Source organism: Chiloscyllium punctatum, chromosome 6, assembly GCF_047496795.1.
Source record: "Chiloscyllium punctatum isolate Juve2018m chromosome 6, sChiPun1.3, whole genome shotgun sequence".
NCBI classification, from domain to species: Eukaryota; Metazoa; Chordata; class Chondrichthyes; order Orectolobiformes; family Hemiscylliidae; genus Chiloscyllium; species Chiloscyllium punctatum.
In genome coordinates, this window is record NC_092744.1 from 53005780 (window position 1) to 53023678 (window position 17899).

The 17899-nt window shown below is 38.0% G+C and overlaps 1 protein-coding gene across 3 annotated transcripts in view; it reads left to right on the forward strand.

Annotated features, from left to right (window-relative positions):
• Positions 1–12940, forward strand: part of pdcd10a (programmed cell death 10a) — a 28251-nt gene extending 15311 nt beyond the window's left edge. For all 3 annotated transcript variants that reach the window (XM_072572677.1, XM_072572678.1, XM_072572680.1), the window contains exons 4-8: positions 3563–3680; positions 6562–6688; positions 9855–9933; positions 10471–10553; positions 12479–12940. In XM_072572677.1, the coding sequence (XP_072428778.1) occupies positions 3563–3680; positions 6562–6688; positions 9855–9933; positions 10471–10553; positions 12479–12560 (489 nt within the window). In that variant the 3' untranslated portion in view covers positions 12561–12940. The remainder of the gene's footprint in view (positions 1–3562; positions 3681–6561; positions 6689–9854; positions 9934–10470; positions 10554–12478) is intronic.
• Positions 12941–17899: the final 4959 nt, after the last annotated feature.

Consider the following 17899-nt stretch of genomic DNA (forward strand, 5'->3'; position numbering starts at 1 on the left):
TTTAGTTTGTTGGTGGGTTCGTCGGCTACCATGATGCCAAGGTCTGAGTAGTCTGGCAGTCATTTCTGAGATGCCTTTAATGTAGGGGAGTGAGGCTAAGGTTTCTGGACATGTTTTGTCTGCTTATTTGTGTTTGTTGTTGAGAAATCAGCGGACCATGTTCATTGGGTACTCGTTCTTTTTGAATACACTGAGTAGGTGGTTTTCCTCTGTTCTGCGTATTTTCTGTGCTGCAGTGTGTGATGGCTCATTGAAATAATGTTCTAATGCAGCTTCTTTTGTGGATGTTGGCATGATTGCTTCTGTAGTTCAATATTTGGTCCATATGTATTTGGTCCATTGTATATGCTGGTTTGAAATTCCCCATTGACTGTTCGCTCTACTGCAACATCTAGGAATGGCAGTTTGTTGTTTTCCTCCTGTAGTTAATTTTATGCCAGTAAGCGTACAATTGATGGTCTTGAAGGTTTCATTTAGTGATGACAAAGGTGTCATCCACGTAGCGGGCCCAAAGTTTGGGTTGGATGGTTGGCAGAGCTGTTTGTTAGAGTCTCTGCGTTACTACCTCTGCTAAGAACCCTGATATCAGAGAGTCCATGGGTGCTCCATTTGCTTGTATGTAGGTTTTGTTTTGAAGGTAAAGTGGATGGTAAGGCATAGGTCCGCTAGCTTGACTATGTTGTCCTTGCTGATGAAGTTGGTGATGTTTGGTGTACGTGACTTTTGGTTCTTCAAATCATGTTGTCAGTGGCCAAGTTGATGTTTGTTGATGTGAACAGGGCTGTTACGTCAAAGGAGATCGTTATTTCATCCTCTTCTATCTTGGTGACTTTGGTCTTCAGGAATTCTTGGGTAGAGTGGATAGAGTGACATGAGTCTTCTACTAAGTGTTTTAGTCTTTGGTGTAGCTCTTTGACTAATCTGTAAGTTGGTGTATCAGGTAGTGAGACTATGGCTCCTGAGAGGGCTCCCACTCTCACTAGTATCTTTACATACAGATGAGGAAAGGACACCACTTCGACTGGGGCAACACATCCGTCCTAGGACAAGCCAAACAGAGACCCACATGAGAATTCATAAAAGCATGGCATTCCAACAGGAACTCTATCGACAAACACATTGACTTGGATCCCATTTAACCACCCCCTGAGAAAAAGAACAGGAAATGGCATCACCAATCCAAGGGAACCTACACACACAAATAAAAAGTGGGCCATACCACCAGTGCTTCATCTGGAAGCTCACTGATGTTACCTAGTATGTGATGAAACGTCTGAAACTGAACCTCCCAGCTCAGTGAGCAAACCTACATCCAGAACTTCAACATGAGCTGCAAATCTTCTCACAACTCGTTAATACTCAATACATGTTGATTTACAAATGCAGACTGCTTACTACAATAAAATTTAACTGTTAAGCAACTTTCCATTATGGAAATAATGAGGTAAATATTAAATTTGTCAATGAGGTTATTAATCGCCCTCTACTCATTATAAGAGTTGGTTTAGTGTTCCTCATATTGCATATATTTTAAATTTAACCAAAATATTTGGGTTGTTTAACAAAATTATAGTGGGATACTACAATGCATTCATAGAGCAAAAGTTGATTTCAGAATGTTATCTGGTTAATTATTCTACACATGAATAAAATTTAGCCTAGAATGAATGTGAGAAACTCCCTTTTTACTCGACGAAATAACACTTTTTTTTTGCCTGAATGAGACTCAAGCTCTGAACAATGGCTTTGTATTTGAGTGGATCTAATAATGCAAATTACAGAGATCCTCATAGATCACTCAAACCTCCTCTCTCTCTTTCTCTCTTCTTCTCTCCCACCTCCCACCCGCCCCCCCCACCCCAGTTTAAACTCATCAGTCTTTTGTAACTTTTATGCACTATGTCTTGTACTCTTTCACATTTATGCTTATTCCTTCTTGTGTTTAGTGTCTCTCACTCCCTCATTCTCTCTCTTTTTATAGCTCCTTTACAAGTACAGTATGTTTATATTTTAAACTAATTGATTTCTGACTAATACCTTTTGTTTTTAAAGCTTGATGTATAACTTTGCACGTTCTCTATTTCATTTGTGTTGAAACAAAATGCTTGAAGTCCCATGAAATTTTAGAAGTTTTCACTCTCAGGATTGCCTTTGCTACAGTGGTGATCAAGTAGCACTGTTCAACATTGTAGCTTAAACTCCTAATATGAAATTAACAGGTAAGTGCATTTTTTTGATGGGGAAACAAGTATGACTGAAGAAAATAGTTGGCAATAACCACTCCCCTGAGTGCATAATGATGAAGAACCCAATATTATATTATAATTCTATATGATCCCACAAATTAACTTTAAAAATCTGCCTACCATTTCTTTCACTTTGAGTTATAGTCATTTCAGACTTATTTTTGCATGCTCACGTTTTCATTTTCCAATTAAAATTAGTTTGTTTCAGTCTTCCAATTTTTGTCAGAAGATTAAAATGTTTTACTTGAACAGATTTTGGTAGTGTCCTGAAACACTATCACACTTTGTATTTAAAAGTAATTGTGGCTTTAATATCAGACTCTCTATCATTGCTGTTGTATTCATTGTCCTGATTCAGCAAGTAGCTGAACTTATTTATACATTAGGACTTTGAGACCAGAGAACTGGGGCCTACAGATCAGATTTTAAAAACTGGATTAACTTGGGCGTATTTAATTGAATGCCATTTGTTTTTGTAGCGATAATATATCCACATGGTATGTAGAGAAACAAAGCCTTATTCAGTTCCCATGGCAAGAAGAATCCAAGTACAGTTGAGTTTTTTTGCTTGCTTTTCTATGCTAATTGTCTTGGGAATAGCACAGAGATCAATCCAATCTACTGTGACCTCTGATTATATTGCAACTTTTAAAATGCTTTTTTTTAAACACAAGGCACATGTTGATAATTTATACAGTGCTCTTTCACATCTGTATTTGACAAGTATGTAAAACATAATGAAGTCTTTTTTTTGAAAAGGTAAAGACATTTTGGCTCTTGAAGCAAACTCTTTTGGAAAAACTGGATAGATATATTCAAGTCTAGCCTGTAATTGCTGTCCTTGAGCTTTTTTTTTTGCAAAAGTCATAAAGTAAACTCCCATGTGATGCAGCTGTTCTTATGTTAGTTGTCAATAAATCAAAATTCATTATAACCCAAGTTATGTCAATTTAATGGAATGCCTGAACTTTGTGGCTAAATCTGACCTTCAGTTCTCATGTAAATAATTCATCTGTTAATTCTGTATAAAGTATTTTATAAACAAAGACTGTATGTTAAACTGTTTAATTTTGGACTAATTTAACATAATTTAATATAGCCAAGTATATTTATTATAGCCAACTATATTAAACTTTGTTGACTTTGCCTGTCCTTGTATGATCTTATGTAATTTTACAGATCATCCATAGGCAATTTAAAAAATAATAATCATTTTGTGCTCCAAAACTCTAGCTCAAGTGTAATTGGATTGGATGGAATATAGTACATGTTCATAATCACTTGGTGCATTGATGATCTCTCTTTCTTTGATTTAGGCAGAAAAAGAGAACCCTGGTCTCACCCAGGACATCATAACCAAAATTCTGGAAAAAAAGAGTGTGGATGTTAATTTCACTGAATCATTACTGCGCATGGCCAGTGATGATGTTGAAGGTATGACTCCATGTTTTCATGTCAACTAAATGTAGCAAGTAACAAAAATACCCTTTACCAAACTTCAGTGTCTTTAGCACATGCCTGCATCTTCTTGACAGTTCTCCTTTGAATCTGTAAGAACATTAAATTTAGTTTCTTCATTGAACCAATACATTTAAGGCTGTTCATTTAATCTCAAATACTGTACAGCTGCGTCATGAAGTGCAAACAAAGGAAGATGTAAAGTATTAGTATTTTGTCAAGTTTCATCTGCTCATGCCACTGAATATTATTACAGAAGCCAGTTTAGAATAGGGCTGGTTATAAGGCTCTTGCATTCTTTTAAGAGCTGTTATCTGATGTAAACATTCTGCCCTCAAATTTGCTTTGCATGGAAGAAACACTTGTTCAAAACAAATTTTCCTTGAGTACAGTAGAGTTTACAAATGACTAATTCATGCGTGACCATAGCAAGTGTTACGTGACCGAAAGTACCGAGTTTGGAATTGAATTCTCCAGTTATGACTAAAGATTTCAATTTGTTATTTAAACAATTCATCCACAAATTAAAATTCAACTTTAGGCTCAGGCTGACCATGGCCTCTGTGTGATGTTGGATTGTAAAGATGAAACTCCTAAGCCTATAACAGAAAACTCTCAAATTCTATGTGTATATTGACAACTAGCTAACAATCTAACAAAAGCTGCTTTACTCTCCTCCTGCCCAACAAGCCTTTCTGATCTCTGCTTAGTTCCACTTTCTAGTTCCTGATGCATGTCCTACTACACTCGTTCCAACTACTGAAAGCAATGTCTTGTCCATCTAAGCCTTAAACTGTGAAATTCCAGCACTAAATTTCATTATCTCTCTTCCTTTAAGACATTTCTTAAACTTGCAACTTGATCAAACTTTGTTTCCTGTGCTGATGTCCTTTCCTAGTGCGAACAGCTGATTGCCTAGTATCTTGGGAACTTTATTTTGTTAAAGATTTATAGAAATATTTATTGCATTATTTGTATGGAAAAGAGTCGAGAAATTTATTTTGCATTCAACTTTAATAACTGAGAATTGAAAGTACTTGAATGTAAAGTATCATGTTACCTGCTCTGCTATCATATCACCTTGTTGAATTATTGTACTGAATATTTTAGTTAAATTATTTTAAACATGGTGGCGTAGTAAAATGCCACAAAAATGTATTTTGTTTCATTAGTTGTGCTGTAAGTTAAATATAATCAGTTAATCCACAATGTATTGAGTATTGGAAGTAAGGAGCAGAAATATCCTGAACATAGCTGACAATTTAGTCAAAATCCATCTTGCAGTTCCATCAGATTTGTTATATTAAAGTTTAAAAAGTTTAAACGGTATCAGATAGTAGAGCAGGTTAACAGGGTACTTTCCATTTGGGCACTTTGCATTCCCAGATCAATGCCATATGCAAAGATAAAATGCTATGACTGCAGTGTGATCCACATTGTACTGAGTCAGGTGATGAATTTGCACTGGCAGTTCTTCTGTCTTCCTTGTAAGAACACCAAAGAGTTCAATTTGTTGATGTCTTGAGTTGTTGCAGAATTGTTGTATGCTGCATATAATGCACTGATGATGCACTATACTTCAATATTCATTTTAAAACTGTGAAGTAGATAAAGATGTCTCTCTGTCTACTACTTTTGCTTAATTAGGTTTAGCACAGTAGACCAATTTATTGAACTGAGACCTGGCTTCCCAACCTACTGGAGTTGGAGACAATAGATGATACAAAACTTCGAATAATACTGGAATGCACGAAAGCTGATGTGACGTGGCGTCGCATCCCACACCCAACACGCACAATGCTGTTAAGAGCTCTTAAAGCTGAAGAATTTATTATTCGAAGTATTTAAGAATTCTGATCTATATTAAATTAAAATGGAGTTTCTATTTGGGCATTGATTTGGGTATCTTCATTGTTTGACAGTTTTTGTATTTAATTGGATACAGCAATAATCCGAATGTTTCATCTTTCGAGTTTGAGCTTGAGTATGTTATTTCTTGTGCTTTTGAGAGTGGCAGAAACACCAGATTGGAACTTTGGATGTAGTTTCAAATACACCATGCAAACGATTAAGGCACTTTTATTATTTAATGTTGCCTTTTCTGTTTTTTTTAAAATACTACATTCACCAATGTTGGTAATTTCCAGCTTCACTTGATTCTTGTAGATTTTGCAAGTTTGTTTATAATTTCCTTCTTTAAATTTACCTGAAGCTAGCCTCTAGTATTCATTGTGTTTTGTAAATTCTTGCAGTAAAGTATAACTAATCCCAGTTCCTTCCTGCATAATTCCCTTTTTGAATAATTTATTTTACTTGTTCCCACCCCCTCCCCCATAGCGTTACAGTCTGTTGCCAAATAAGGATTATTTTGGCATCAAAGCCTCAATTGGAATTCCCTTGAACAGGTCCTGTCTTTAACCCTTAAAATACAAGTACAAGTTCAGAAGTTGCTTTGATAGTCCGACGTTGGCTTTTACATTTTAAGCAGATGTCACAATGTGACTTAATATTCATTGTCGCTGGCAATTAGTGCACAACCTTTTCTCATTGGGTATTCCCAGCTATCGACATGCTGAATGAAGGAAGTTTATTTTATATTCTCATCAATGATATTAAATTAGCTAACAAACCTGGCATGACACTAAACAAAACACAAGAGCGGCTTGAGGATGCTATGATTATACATAAGCATTATATAATTAAAGGCCTAATTTAAACTTTTGTACTGTGCTGAAGATGTCTCATTTCACTGAAGTGCCAGAGACATGTTCGGAAATATATAAATTAAAACTATCAATTCTATTAGGGTCATTTTTCTTGAAAGCTGATTTTCTTTCTCATTATTTTGTTTTCATAGAGTACATGATTGACAGACAGGAACCAGAATTCCGGGAGCTAAATGAAAAAGCACGAGCACTGAAACACATTCTCAGCAAAATTCCTGATGAGATCAATGATAGGGTCAGATTTCTTCAGACAATCAAGTAGGTATTGTGAATGTGTAACAAACCTGCCAAATTTGAAATCAAGCTTCCCTGCATGTATTATATTTTCATTTCCCATTCTAATTTATCTCGCCAGTCAACATATTCTCTGCAAATTTCCCCTTAGTGTACCTCCTTAGCTTCACCTGAAAGACATCTATGAAATTTGCCTCATTGACAACTACCAGCAGTACTAAATCCCACAATCCAAACACTATAGCAAAGAAGTTCCTCTAATTCCTTGATTGGGTCGACTCATGACTGTTGCATTTGTGAATCCTAGTTTTAGATTCCCTCATGAATGAAGCTATCTTTTGTCTACTTTACCAACTCCTTTGTGATCTGTATCAGGCACTGTTCCCATTTGAAACTGTTCAGTTCTTTAAATGATGGTTATGATCTCTCAGTTCTGGCGTTAAGCTTTTAGTCTGTTTTTGTCCCTTCTCTGGTACCGATCTGGTTTTTTTTTTAATTTAGGGACCGCAATTGTGCAGAGTATTCCATGTAATAAAGTTCTCTTTCAACGTTGTGAATTTAACAACTTCTGTTTTCCAGTTGTATTTCTGTAGAAATGTACCACAATAGCTTTTCATTTATAGTGGCCTTATTGAGTTGGTACATTTTAATAACCTGTTTCCTCTGATTCCAATCCTTTCAGACTCTTATTTTTCGCAGAGTATCTGGTTTTTCCTTCCAGCACCTAACTAAATGTATCACCTCAACTTTTTAAAGGAAGTACCCTTGTCATTTTACAGTTCTGTTCCACAAATGTGTTGATGTCGTGTATTTTGTTCAACTCTTTTTTTTTTTACTTTGCATTGGCTATACCCCTCAAAGGTGCTGTCATCCACAAATTTTGGAAAGGTACTTCCAAATATTGAATCCAAATCATTTCTGTGGAGGTTGAAAAATCATCTTCTGAAGAAGGGTCACCAGACCTGAAATGTTAACTCTGCTTTATCTCCGTAGATGCTACTAGACCTGCTGAGTTTTTCCAGCAATTTGGGGTTTTCTCTTGAAAACTCGAGACCCCAGCACTAATCCGTGTGGAACTTGGTTCCTGTTTTCCACCAGTCTAAGTCAATTACTTAAAATCACTCCCCTTTACCCTACTCAGATAGTAATTAAAAAGTAGTAGAGTCTAATTGAGGTGTTCAAAATGCTGTTGTATGTTTGGGTTTGGGTGAGCTAGAATAGTAGAAGAGAGCTTCATAAACTTTATTTTTTTCATGACTGCTTATGTTCCAGTCAAATTCTAAGAATTCTACAGTGCCTCCTTTTATACATGTCAGATGTCTGATGGAATGTACTGTATTTGCCTGGATAAGTGCAGCTTCAGCAATACTCAACTTTACGCCATCCAGGACAAAGAAGCCCCCTTTCAGCATCCACCACTCTCAGCACACTCCCTTCATTGACACAGATTGGCAATTGTGTGTACCATCTTAAAGTGCACTGTAATAACTCTCCCAAGCCTTCAATACCTGTAGCCTCTATCATCTTGAAGGATAAATATAACATATGTGTGGGAACACTACTATGCACAAGTTCCCCTCCATGTTTGTCAGCATACTGACTTGGAAGTATTATAACTGTTCTCTCATTGTTGTTGGGACAAAACCCTACAACTCCCTTCTTAACAACACTGGGTGTCCATTGTCCCTAAGAACCTACCCAAGTAGTTTAAGAAGGCAGCTAACCACTCACTTCAAGGGCACTTGAGAACTGGGCGGTGCATGCTGGTCTAGTCAGTGATGCCCACATCTCATGAACAATTTTCTTAAGATTCTCAATGCAACTCAACCCAAATTTATTTTTAAATAGGTTGCTATAGATTATGACATGTAAACATACATTTATTTCTGTAGGCATGCTTCACACTAAGTGCTCGTAGAGATCAAGTAGTCAAATTTGTTTGCCCATTTAAGACCGATGAGGAATTTCTTATGAGGATTTTGATTCAGTGGAATTCTTTTACTGCAGAGGGTTGTAGAATGGGTCATTAAGTTTATTCAGAGACTGATAGGTTTTTTTTAAATCAGTAAAGGAATCAATGGTTTGAGTAAAAGGCAGGAAGGTGGAATTGAGGATCATCAGATCCGCCATGATCTTGTGGAATAGTGGAGCAAATTGAGTGGGCTTGAATGGCTGCTTCTGCTCCTACATCTTATGGTCTTCTTCAAAGTTATGAGGAGCTGCTAATTTGATATTCTGTTTGAAAGTAGCCAATATCTAATTTCAAAGCAGTTAGCTGCACTTTGAAGCTTGACAGTACATGGTTTACCTAACTTAGCTTGGACTCTAGTCCACAGCACAGTAAAAAGCCCTCCTACTGCTCTGGTTAAAAACAACCACCTCATTGTTCTAATCCCATTTTCCAGCATCTGGTCCACAATTTTGTATGCCTAAGTATCGCTAGTATATCTAAATGCTGCTTAAATGTTGTGAGGGTTTCTACCCTTTACCAACCTTGCAGGTAGTGAGTTCTCGAGTTCCCACCACCTCTGGGTGAAAAAGCTTTCCTTTCATCCCCTCTAACCCTCCTACCCTTTACCTTCAAATCTCCAGCTCTTGGCCATTCATCCCTCCACCAGGGGAAAAGGTTTATTCCTATCTACTCTGGCCATGCCTCTCCCAATTTCATACATCTCAATCATGGTCCCCCATCTGTGTTTTCTGATCCAATGAAGCAAAGTCCAGTCTACCCAATTCCCATCGCAACTAAAATTCTCCATCTCAGATAGTATTCTGATAAATTTCCTCTGTATCCCATCTAGTGCAGTCACCTCTAATCTATTATGTGGATTCCAGAACTGCATATAATAATCTAGCTAAAGTTTAACCAGCTTTTTATAACCTAACCTCCCTGCTATTAAGCTCATTTCAGAAAATAAAGGCAAGTATCTCATATGTCACGTTAGCTACTTTATCGACCCCACCTTGATCCTTAAGGGAAAGTTGGACTTGAACAACAAGGTCCCTCAAACCCTCGGTGCATCCCAGGGTCCTCCCATTCTCACCTTCATTGTCCTGCCCAAGTGAAACATGGCAATTAGGTCTTCCCAGCGATTTCTATTTTTGTTTCTAATTTACAGCATCTGCAGTTCTCTCAGTTTTTATGGCACTTGTTAAGTTTATTAATTTCTCCAGCTTTTTTTCTTTGCAGGGATATTGCCAGTGCAATAAAGGAGCTTCTTGACACTGTGAACAATGTTTTCAAAAAATACCAGTACCAGAACCGCAGAGTAAGTATTACATAAAAAATGCCCAGAGACCCCACAATATAAATATTGTCAATTAAACCAGTTGATAAGTTTTATAGTGTGAGAACTGTTCAAGGACTACATCCATTTCCAGTGTATTATTCTGGTGAAAAGTGCTTGAAGCTTCTAGGTTCAAGCTGTTCCTGAGATATCAAGCTATCAAGCTGTATTATCACTATTTCACTTGTCACTGTTTCTTTCAAGTCCTTGTTAATGTGAAATTTCTAACATCTCTGCTTGTGAAAATTATATCGATTCATCACAAAATGTTAATTGAATATGAAATACTTTTGATAAACTGCTGACTCATTACCATTTTTTAATGATGTAACTCTGGTTGATCTGTAACATTGTGCATTTCATGGATGTGTAGCATCCGCACATAATATTTTGAAGAAATGCATCCATTAATTCACAGCCAGTGACGGCTTATTTGGATGGCTAAACAAACAAGATGCTTTTTTGAAGCTTATGTGTAAACCTTTAAAACTTGATTAAATTAAATTTTGTCACTTTTAGGCGCTTGATCACCAAAAGAAAGAATTTGTCAAATACTCCAAAAGCTTCAGTGACACTTTAAAAACCTACTTTAAAGATGGAAAGTAAGTATTACAGTAAGATGAGCATTTGTATTGCTTTTACATTTGTACTATCAGCTTAAATTTAGTTTGCTGTTGCTGCAATAGTTTTAAATATTTAAGTAAAAATGAAAATAATTGATAGGAAACATCAATTTGGCTGCCTTTAGAATAAGTGACGTTTGTATTTCACAAGAAGGTTTGTTTCTGTTAATAAAATCAACATTAATCGATATTATGTAACTATAACTTGGAGATAGTTCATCGCATTCCAGGTTGGGTAATGTTGCCAGTTCTACACTGTTCCAGTTAAGAGTTTTGAAAATTAAAAGACGATCAGATATAGGAGCAAAACTAGGCCATTTGGCCCATCAGATCTGCTCCGTCATTTGATCATGGCTGATATGTTTCTCAATCCCATTATCCTACCTTCTCCCCATTACCTTTGATCCCTTTACAAAACAAGAACCTGTATACCTCTGTCTTAAACACGCTTAATGTCCTGGCCTCCATGGCCGTCTGCGGCAGTGAATTCCACAGGTTAGCCTCCCTTTGGCTGAAGAAATTCCACCCAATCTCCGTTCTAAACCATTGTCTGTTCACTTTGAAACTGCTCAGTGTTCCAAGTGTGGGTCTGACCAGAGCCTTATTCAGCCTCAGCAAAACATGCCTACTGTTGTATTTTCACCCACTTGAAATGGAATGCTTATATTCCATTTGCCTTCCTAACTGTCAACTGAACCTGTATGTTAACCTTTAGAGAATCCTTAACTAAGACTCCCAAGTCCCTTTTGTGCTTCAGATTTCTGAAGCGTTTCCCTATTTGGAAAATAGTCTACACTTCTATTCTTCCTACTGCTCCAACTTTGCCTGCAGCCCAAATGAGATATCCTGAATCTGTACACCAGGCAGGCAATGTAGCCTTCAGGGCTATCAATCCTGGACACAGATCAGTATCTATTCCCCAAACTATACTAACCTCGATTACAACTACATTTTTCTCCACATACTTGATTGGCTTCCTATATCATGGTGCTTTGTCAGTTTAGTCATCCTCCCTATAGCCCCCACTCTCCTGCACACAGGCAGCAAGAGTTGCAAATCTGTTAGACAAGCTGAAAGGCTGAGGCACCTTTAGCATTACCTCCTGGATCCCTCTACCTGCCTTGCTGGTAGTCACACCCTCCTGTTCCTGACCACTGACTGAATTCGAGGCCACTTTTCTAAGGAATGTGACTATCTCCTGAAACACAGCATTCACGTAATTCTCTCTGATGTCTGTGTTCGAAGCTCAGGCTCCAGCTCATCAAATCTGAGTCCGAGATCTTCAAGCAACCAACGCTTGCCACACATGGTCACTAGAAACACAATATGATCCTCCAGTTCCCACATCATGCACGTACAACACATTGCTTGTTCTGTATCTTTATTTTACTTGGTTCTTAATCTGATTTCTAAAAAATTCCTATTAGTCTTTTAGTTTGTAACCTGTAAATATTTCCCTTAATTGCCTTCAATTGTCAAATTAGTAACTGTCACCAACCAATGAACCTGTAGCTTACCTGTGATATCATTATTTTCTGCTGGGATCCTGATGCTGGGTTCCAGTTTTTCCTTTTTTTTTTACAAAACTGACAAACTATCAGCCAAAACAGCACGTTTAAAAAGCACCTCTTCCTCTCTGCACTAAGCTCCCCCCAACGTTGCCAGTCGAGTCCCTGAACTATATACTCACTTAGGCTGGATCTCACTCTGGATGTGATCTCTCCTTCCTGGCTGTGTAAATTTTATTGATTAAAATAGTCTGCTCTTGCATTTCCCAATACATTGGCCTTATTTGAGCAATTTGAGTAGAAGGTTAAGTGTATATTTTGTATTTTTGTGTCTTGTACTTGGGTTAAGATTAGGGCAAATCATGGAGTGAAACAATTGTTTTTGTTTTTAAACAGGGCAATTAATGTGTTCATCAGCGCCAATCGGTTAATCCACCAAACTAACTTGATACTGCAGACCTTCAAAACTGTTGCTTAGAACCTCCATTTGTGAAGCTTTTTAATTTTCAATCTTAAAAGGTTGACCTTTATATGTAAATTTAAATAGTTACAACTGTGTAAATTAACACATCCATTTCAGAACTTGAAAATGTTGAATAAAATAATTGTCAACTTGCACCATATTTTTGTAAAACATTGTAGCTAATCATGATTTCTCATTTTAAAAAAAAATGCATAACTTTTGCTATTACTATTGTATCCAAAACAAAGCCAAAAGAATTTGCGCCTTAACATATCTTAATGTAACATTCCTTTGTGTAAATATTGGTGTTATGTTTCTGAAGTTAACTTGCTGGCAAAAAAATACAAGTTATGTATTTAACATAATTAGTCGCAAATAAATAGTTCACAATTTGATTATGTTGTCTTCTGTTAAGATGCATTATTATAATAATACAACTGAGGAGGCTTGACTGCAATTCATTCGTATGAAGCTAATATTTAATATGATCACATTTTCAGATTGGATTCAATCTTTCAATTTGAATCTAGATCTTTGTGTTATGCTGACCTGTTATCTATTTAGATCTAATGTAATGTCTCCTTGAGTACTTGCACAACGTGTAATTTCCAGTTGCGTTTATACAGAGACCAGTCACCATAGAATAAAACTTCTGTATGAAGAAATAGTTGCGCTTTAATCAAGGCAATAAAATATCTCAATTTTTGTGACTCTCCAACGCGAGCATTTTATGAAAACATGCTGTTTTTAAAAAGTCTTCCAAAGATTTTTTGGCAGAAGTCATTGTGTAAATGTATTATGAGCCACCACCCCATCAAAAATAAAGGAGACATAAAATACTTGATTTTTTTTTAAAATCCAGAATGTTCTAATGGTGAAGAATTCTTGCAATATAGGAAATTTTGTTTGTAAAACTTTGTGCACTCACAAAACAGAAGCTTGTTTCATGTAATAACTTCTTTGCCATTCAGATGCTGTATGAAGACTGTCTTTAAAGTTGCTACTGTGTTATAGTGATTTCAGGTAGAGGCCAGAAATTTGAAAACTAAGTCAAATATGCCAGGTTACATGTACCCTTACCTACGAAGAAATTTAGATGCTGAAGATAGACCCTTCAGTTCGATTAGTCCATGCCGACCATAAGCCTAAACTAAACTGGTCCCACCTACCTGTGCTTGGCCCATATCCCTCCAAATGTCTCTTATTCATGTACTTATCCAAATGTCTTTTAAACATTGTAACTGTGATCACATCCACAACTTCCTCTGGGAGTTCATTCCACACATGAACCACCGTGTTTAAAAAAAACAAAAAAAAATTGTCCTTTGGTCTTTTTTAAATCTTTCTCCTCCCGCCTCAAAAAATGCACCCTAGTTTTGAAGTTTCCCCTCCAGGGAAATAGAATAGCAATTTATTGTCTTGTGTATTTAAAAAAAAAACTGAAAAGTTTTCTGAGTCACCATATAAGTCACGATAACAAAACTAAAGTAAAAGTGCATCACTGTTAAATTGACGACTCCTGGGTTCAAGGTATGCTGGAAAATCAGGCCGAAACTGCCCTGCGGGGCAGGCTGAGAACACCATGCTGGTGTCAGACCGCCTCACTATGCCGCGACTAGACCTCCATGCTGCATCATCAGAAGACAAAGAAGCCGCCTCCGTAGCAAAGATGAGACATTTGTGCCGAGACTAGACCGTCACGTCAATACCTGGAAGCCCCCAAATAAGACTTCCATGATGAGACAAGCACGCAACTCCAAACCAATTTTGTCCCTCCTGGATGAGACTGTCCTTTTGGGTGTCAGGCCTATACTGCTGTTTTGGGCTGTTGGAAGCACACTCATTGCTGGGCTTGCGCCAGGAGAAGACATCTTCTGCCAAAGTTATTGAAAGATGGTAAGGCATCATAAAAAATGGAAACATTTTTGGAAACAAATGAAAAACATTTTTCCATTCACCTTATCTATATTCCTAATGATTTTATAAACCTCAATTAGGCCACCGCTCAACCTCCTGTACTCCAGTGGAAAAAGACTCAACCTATCCAGCCTCCATATAACTCAACGATATTATTGACAATATCCTGGTAAATCTTTTTTACACCTTGTCCAACTTAAAGTTATCCTTCCTGTAACAGGGCAATCAGACCTGGACACAGTAATCTAGAAGAGGCTTCTTCGACAACCTGCTCAACTTCAACATGATGTCCTGACTCCTATAGTCAATTATCTGGATGATGATACTAAATGCCTTTGTAAACACCCTGTCTACATGTGATGCAAACTTCAAAGATTTATGCACCTGAACTTGTGGGTGTCTGTTCTACAACAGTACCCAAGGCCGCACCATTAATTGTATAAATCTTGCCCCTGTTTGTTTTACCAAAATGCAATACGTTGCATTTATCCGAATTAAACTCCATCTGCCACTCCTCAGCCCATTGATCCAAAATCTCTGTAATTTTAGATAGCCTTTACTGTCCACTATATCACCAATTTTGGTGTCATCTGCAAAGTTACTAACTTTGCCTTCAATATTCTCATCTAAATCACTTATTTAAGTGGCAAACAAAAGTGGACTCAATTCCTGTCCCTGTGTAGCACTGCCTCCAATCCAAAAAAACAACCCTCCACCATTACGCGGTCTCCTGCCATGAAGCCAATGATGTATCCAATTGGTAAGCTCACCCTGAATCCCATGTGATCTAACATTAATTGATCTGCCATGCAGAACCTTGTCCAAGGCTTTAGTCAAGTCCAAGTTAACAATGTTTAACACTCTTCCCCTCATTAATCTTCTTGGTACTTCCTCAATAAAAGACTCAATCAGTTTGTGAGACACCACATCCCACAGCACAAAACTATGCTGACTATCCCTATTTGTTCCTTGCCCCTCCAAATGCATATAAATCCTATTATGTAGAACTACCTCCAACAATTTACCAACCACTGAAGTTAGACTCAGGTCTACAGTTCCCAGGCTTCTCCTTACATCTTTTAAACGTAGGCACAACATTAGCCATTCTCCAGTCATCTGGCCCCTCACCCGAAGTTATAGATAATAAAACATTTCTGCAAGAGGCTCTGCTATTTCCTCCGTAGCTTCCCACAGCATCCAGGGATGCACTAGATCAGGTCCCAGAGATTTATCCACCTTTATATTTTCTAAGACCTCCAGTAGTTCCTCTTCTGTAATGTGAACTGTTTTTAAAAATCAATATTTTTATAATTTTAAATTTTATAAACCATCTTTGGCTTTCTCTGTTACATACATTAAAGCATGTGTTTTACTCTGAGGTGGAATGTATGACAGCTCACTTCTTTAACTGTCTACTCCGGTTCTGGATGTTGCAGTTATTGGAATGATGTGATTGCAGAGGCAATTTACTAGGATAGTGCCTGCCCTGGAGAGTCTGAGCTTTAAGGAAAGATTGAATAAGCTGGTGGTGTTTTCCTTAGAGCAACATTCGTTGAGAGGGGGACCTTATAAAAATGTATAAGATTGAAGAGCATAGGGCACATTGGTAGGAAATTCTTTCTTTAATAGAGGGGCTCATACAAGAGGGATAGATTTAAAGTAAATGGTAGAAGATTAAGAGGAGAGTTGAGGTGACTATTTTTTAACCCAGAAGGTATTGGGAATCTGGAGCTCACTGCTTGAAAGGGTAGTTGAGTCAAAAGTCATGCAATATTTAATCAGTATTTAGGCATTCACTTGGGTTTCCTCCAAAGTTATTTGCCAAGAGTTGGAATTAGTGAGTTTTGAGAAGATTTGTAGCTCAGGTTGAGGTTCTGGATGTAGGTTTGCTCGCTGAGCTGGACGGTTCATTTTAGATGTTTCGGCACCATAACTAGGTAACATATTCAGTGACCCTCCTGCCAAAGCACTGCAGATGTTTCCTGCTTTCTATTTATATGTTTTGGTTTATTTGGGTTGGTGATGTCATTTCCTGTTTTCCTCTGGGGATGGTAAATGGGGTCCCAGTCAATGTGTTTGTTGAGTTTCCGTTGGAATGCCATGCTTCCAAGAATTATCATGCGTGTCTCTGTTTGGCTTGTCCTAGGATGGATGTGCTGTCCCAGTTGAAGTGGTGTCCTTCCTTATCTGTATGTAAGGATACTAGTGAGAGAGCGTCATGTTGTTTTATGGCTAGTTCATGTTCATGTATCCTGGTGGCTAGTTTTCTGCCTGTTTGTCCAACATAGTGTTTGTTACAATTCTTGCACGATATTTTGTAAATAACATTATACAGACAACAAGCAAAACTAGAGTCTTTCAAGTTCATTAGATGCTGTTTTAGTGTTCTGGTGGGCTTGTGGGCTACCATGATGCCAAGGGGTCTTAGTAGTCTGGCAGTCATTTCCAAGATGTCTTTGATGTATGGGAGAGTGGCTAGGGTTTCTGGATGCTTGTTTTGGTTTGTTGTTGAGAAATCAGACTGTGTTCATTGGTACCCATTTGAATTTAATACACTGTGTAGGTGGTTTTCCTCTGCTTTGCGTAGTTCCTCTGTGCTGCAGTGTGTGGTGGCTCATTTGAAATAATGTTCTGATGCAGCTTCATTTCTGGATTGTTCGTGGCGGGTGGTGTTGGGGCAGACGGGGACATGCGGAGAGGTGGGGTGATCATGGTGTTCAGTAGGGTTTGTGGGCGGTGGGGCGCGCGGGAGATTTGGAGTGGGGCGGTGGGCTGTGTTGGATGGGGTTGGGGGTGGGGGAGGGGGGGAAGAGAGGTTGTGGGCATGGGGTGGTGTTGGATGGGATTGGGGCGGGTGGGGGCTGCGCATGCTGTGCTACTGCCTTGTCTCCTGAGCTGGGAGCAGACTTAATGGAAAACCCCCGAGTTCCAGAGGAAAGGCATTGAATCCGTGAAACAAATAATCAATTATCCGAACGAAATGGTTTCCGCCCATCTCGTTCGGATAATCAAGGCTCCTCTGTATTGCCATTCCTTCACTGTGTCAAAGTCCTGGAAATTCCGCCGTGGGGGCATTTTGAATCATTTACAGCAGGTAGACTGCAGCAGTTCAAACAACCTGCTTATTACCACTTCTCAAGAATCACTAGGTCCAGGCATTAACTACCCCAGCAAGTGGCACATATCTCCCGGGAGTGAATTTTTAAAAATATCCCTATTAAGTAAGCATAAGTGAACCATCTAAAATCTTTCTGAAATTTTGAATTCTCCATTCACAGTGATGCATGGACTGGAATACCGGATTACTCTATGGCTAATTTTATATTGAAAGTTTATATCCAATTGTAATCATTGGCTGTAGGAGCGCTTTGTATGTGCGACGTTGAAGCGACAAATAACTATTCTTAGAGGTATTGCCACTGCCGTTCGAAATTATT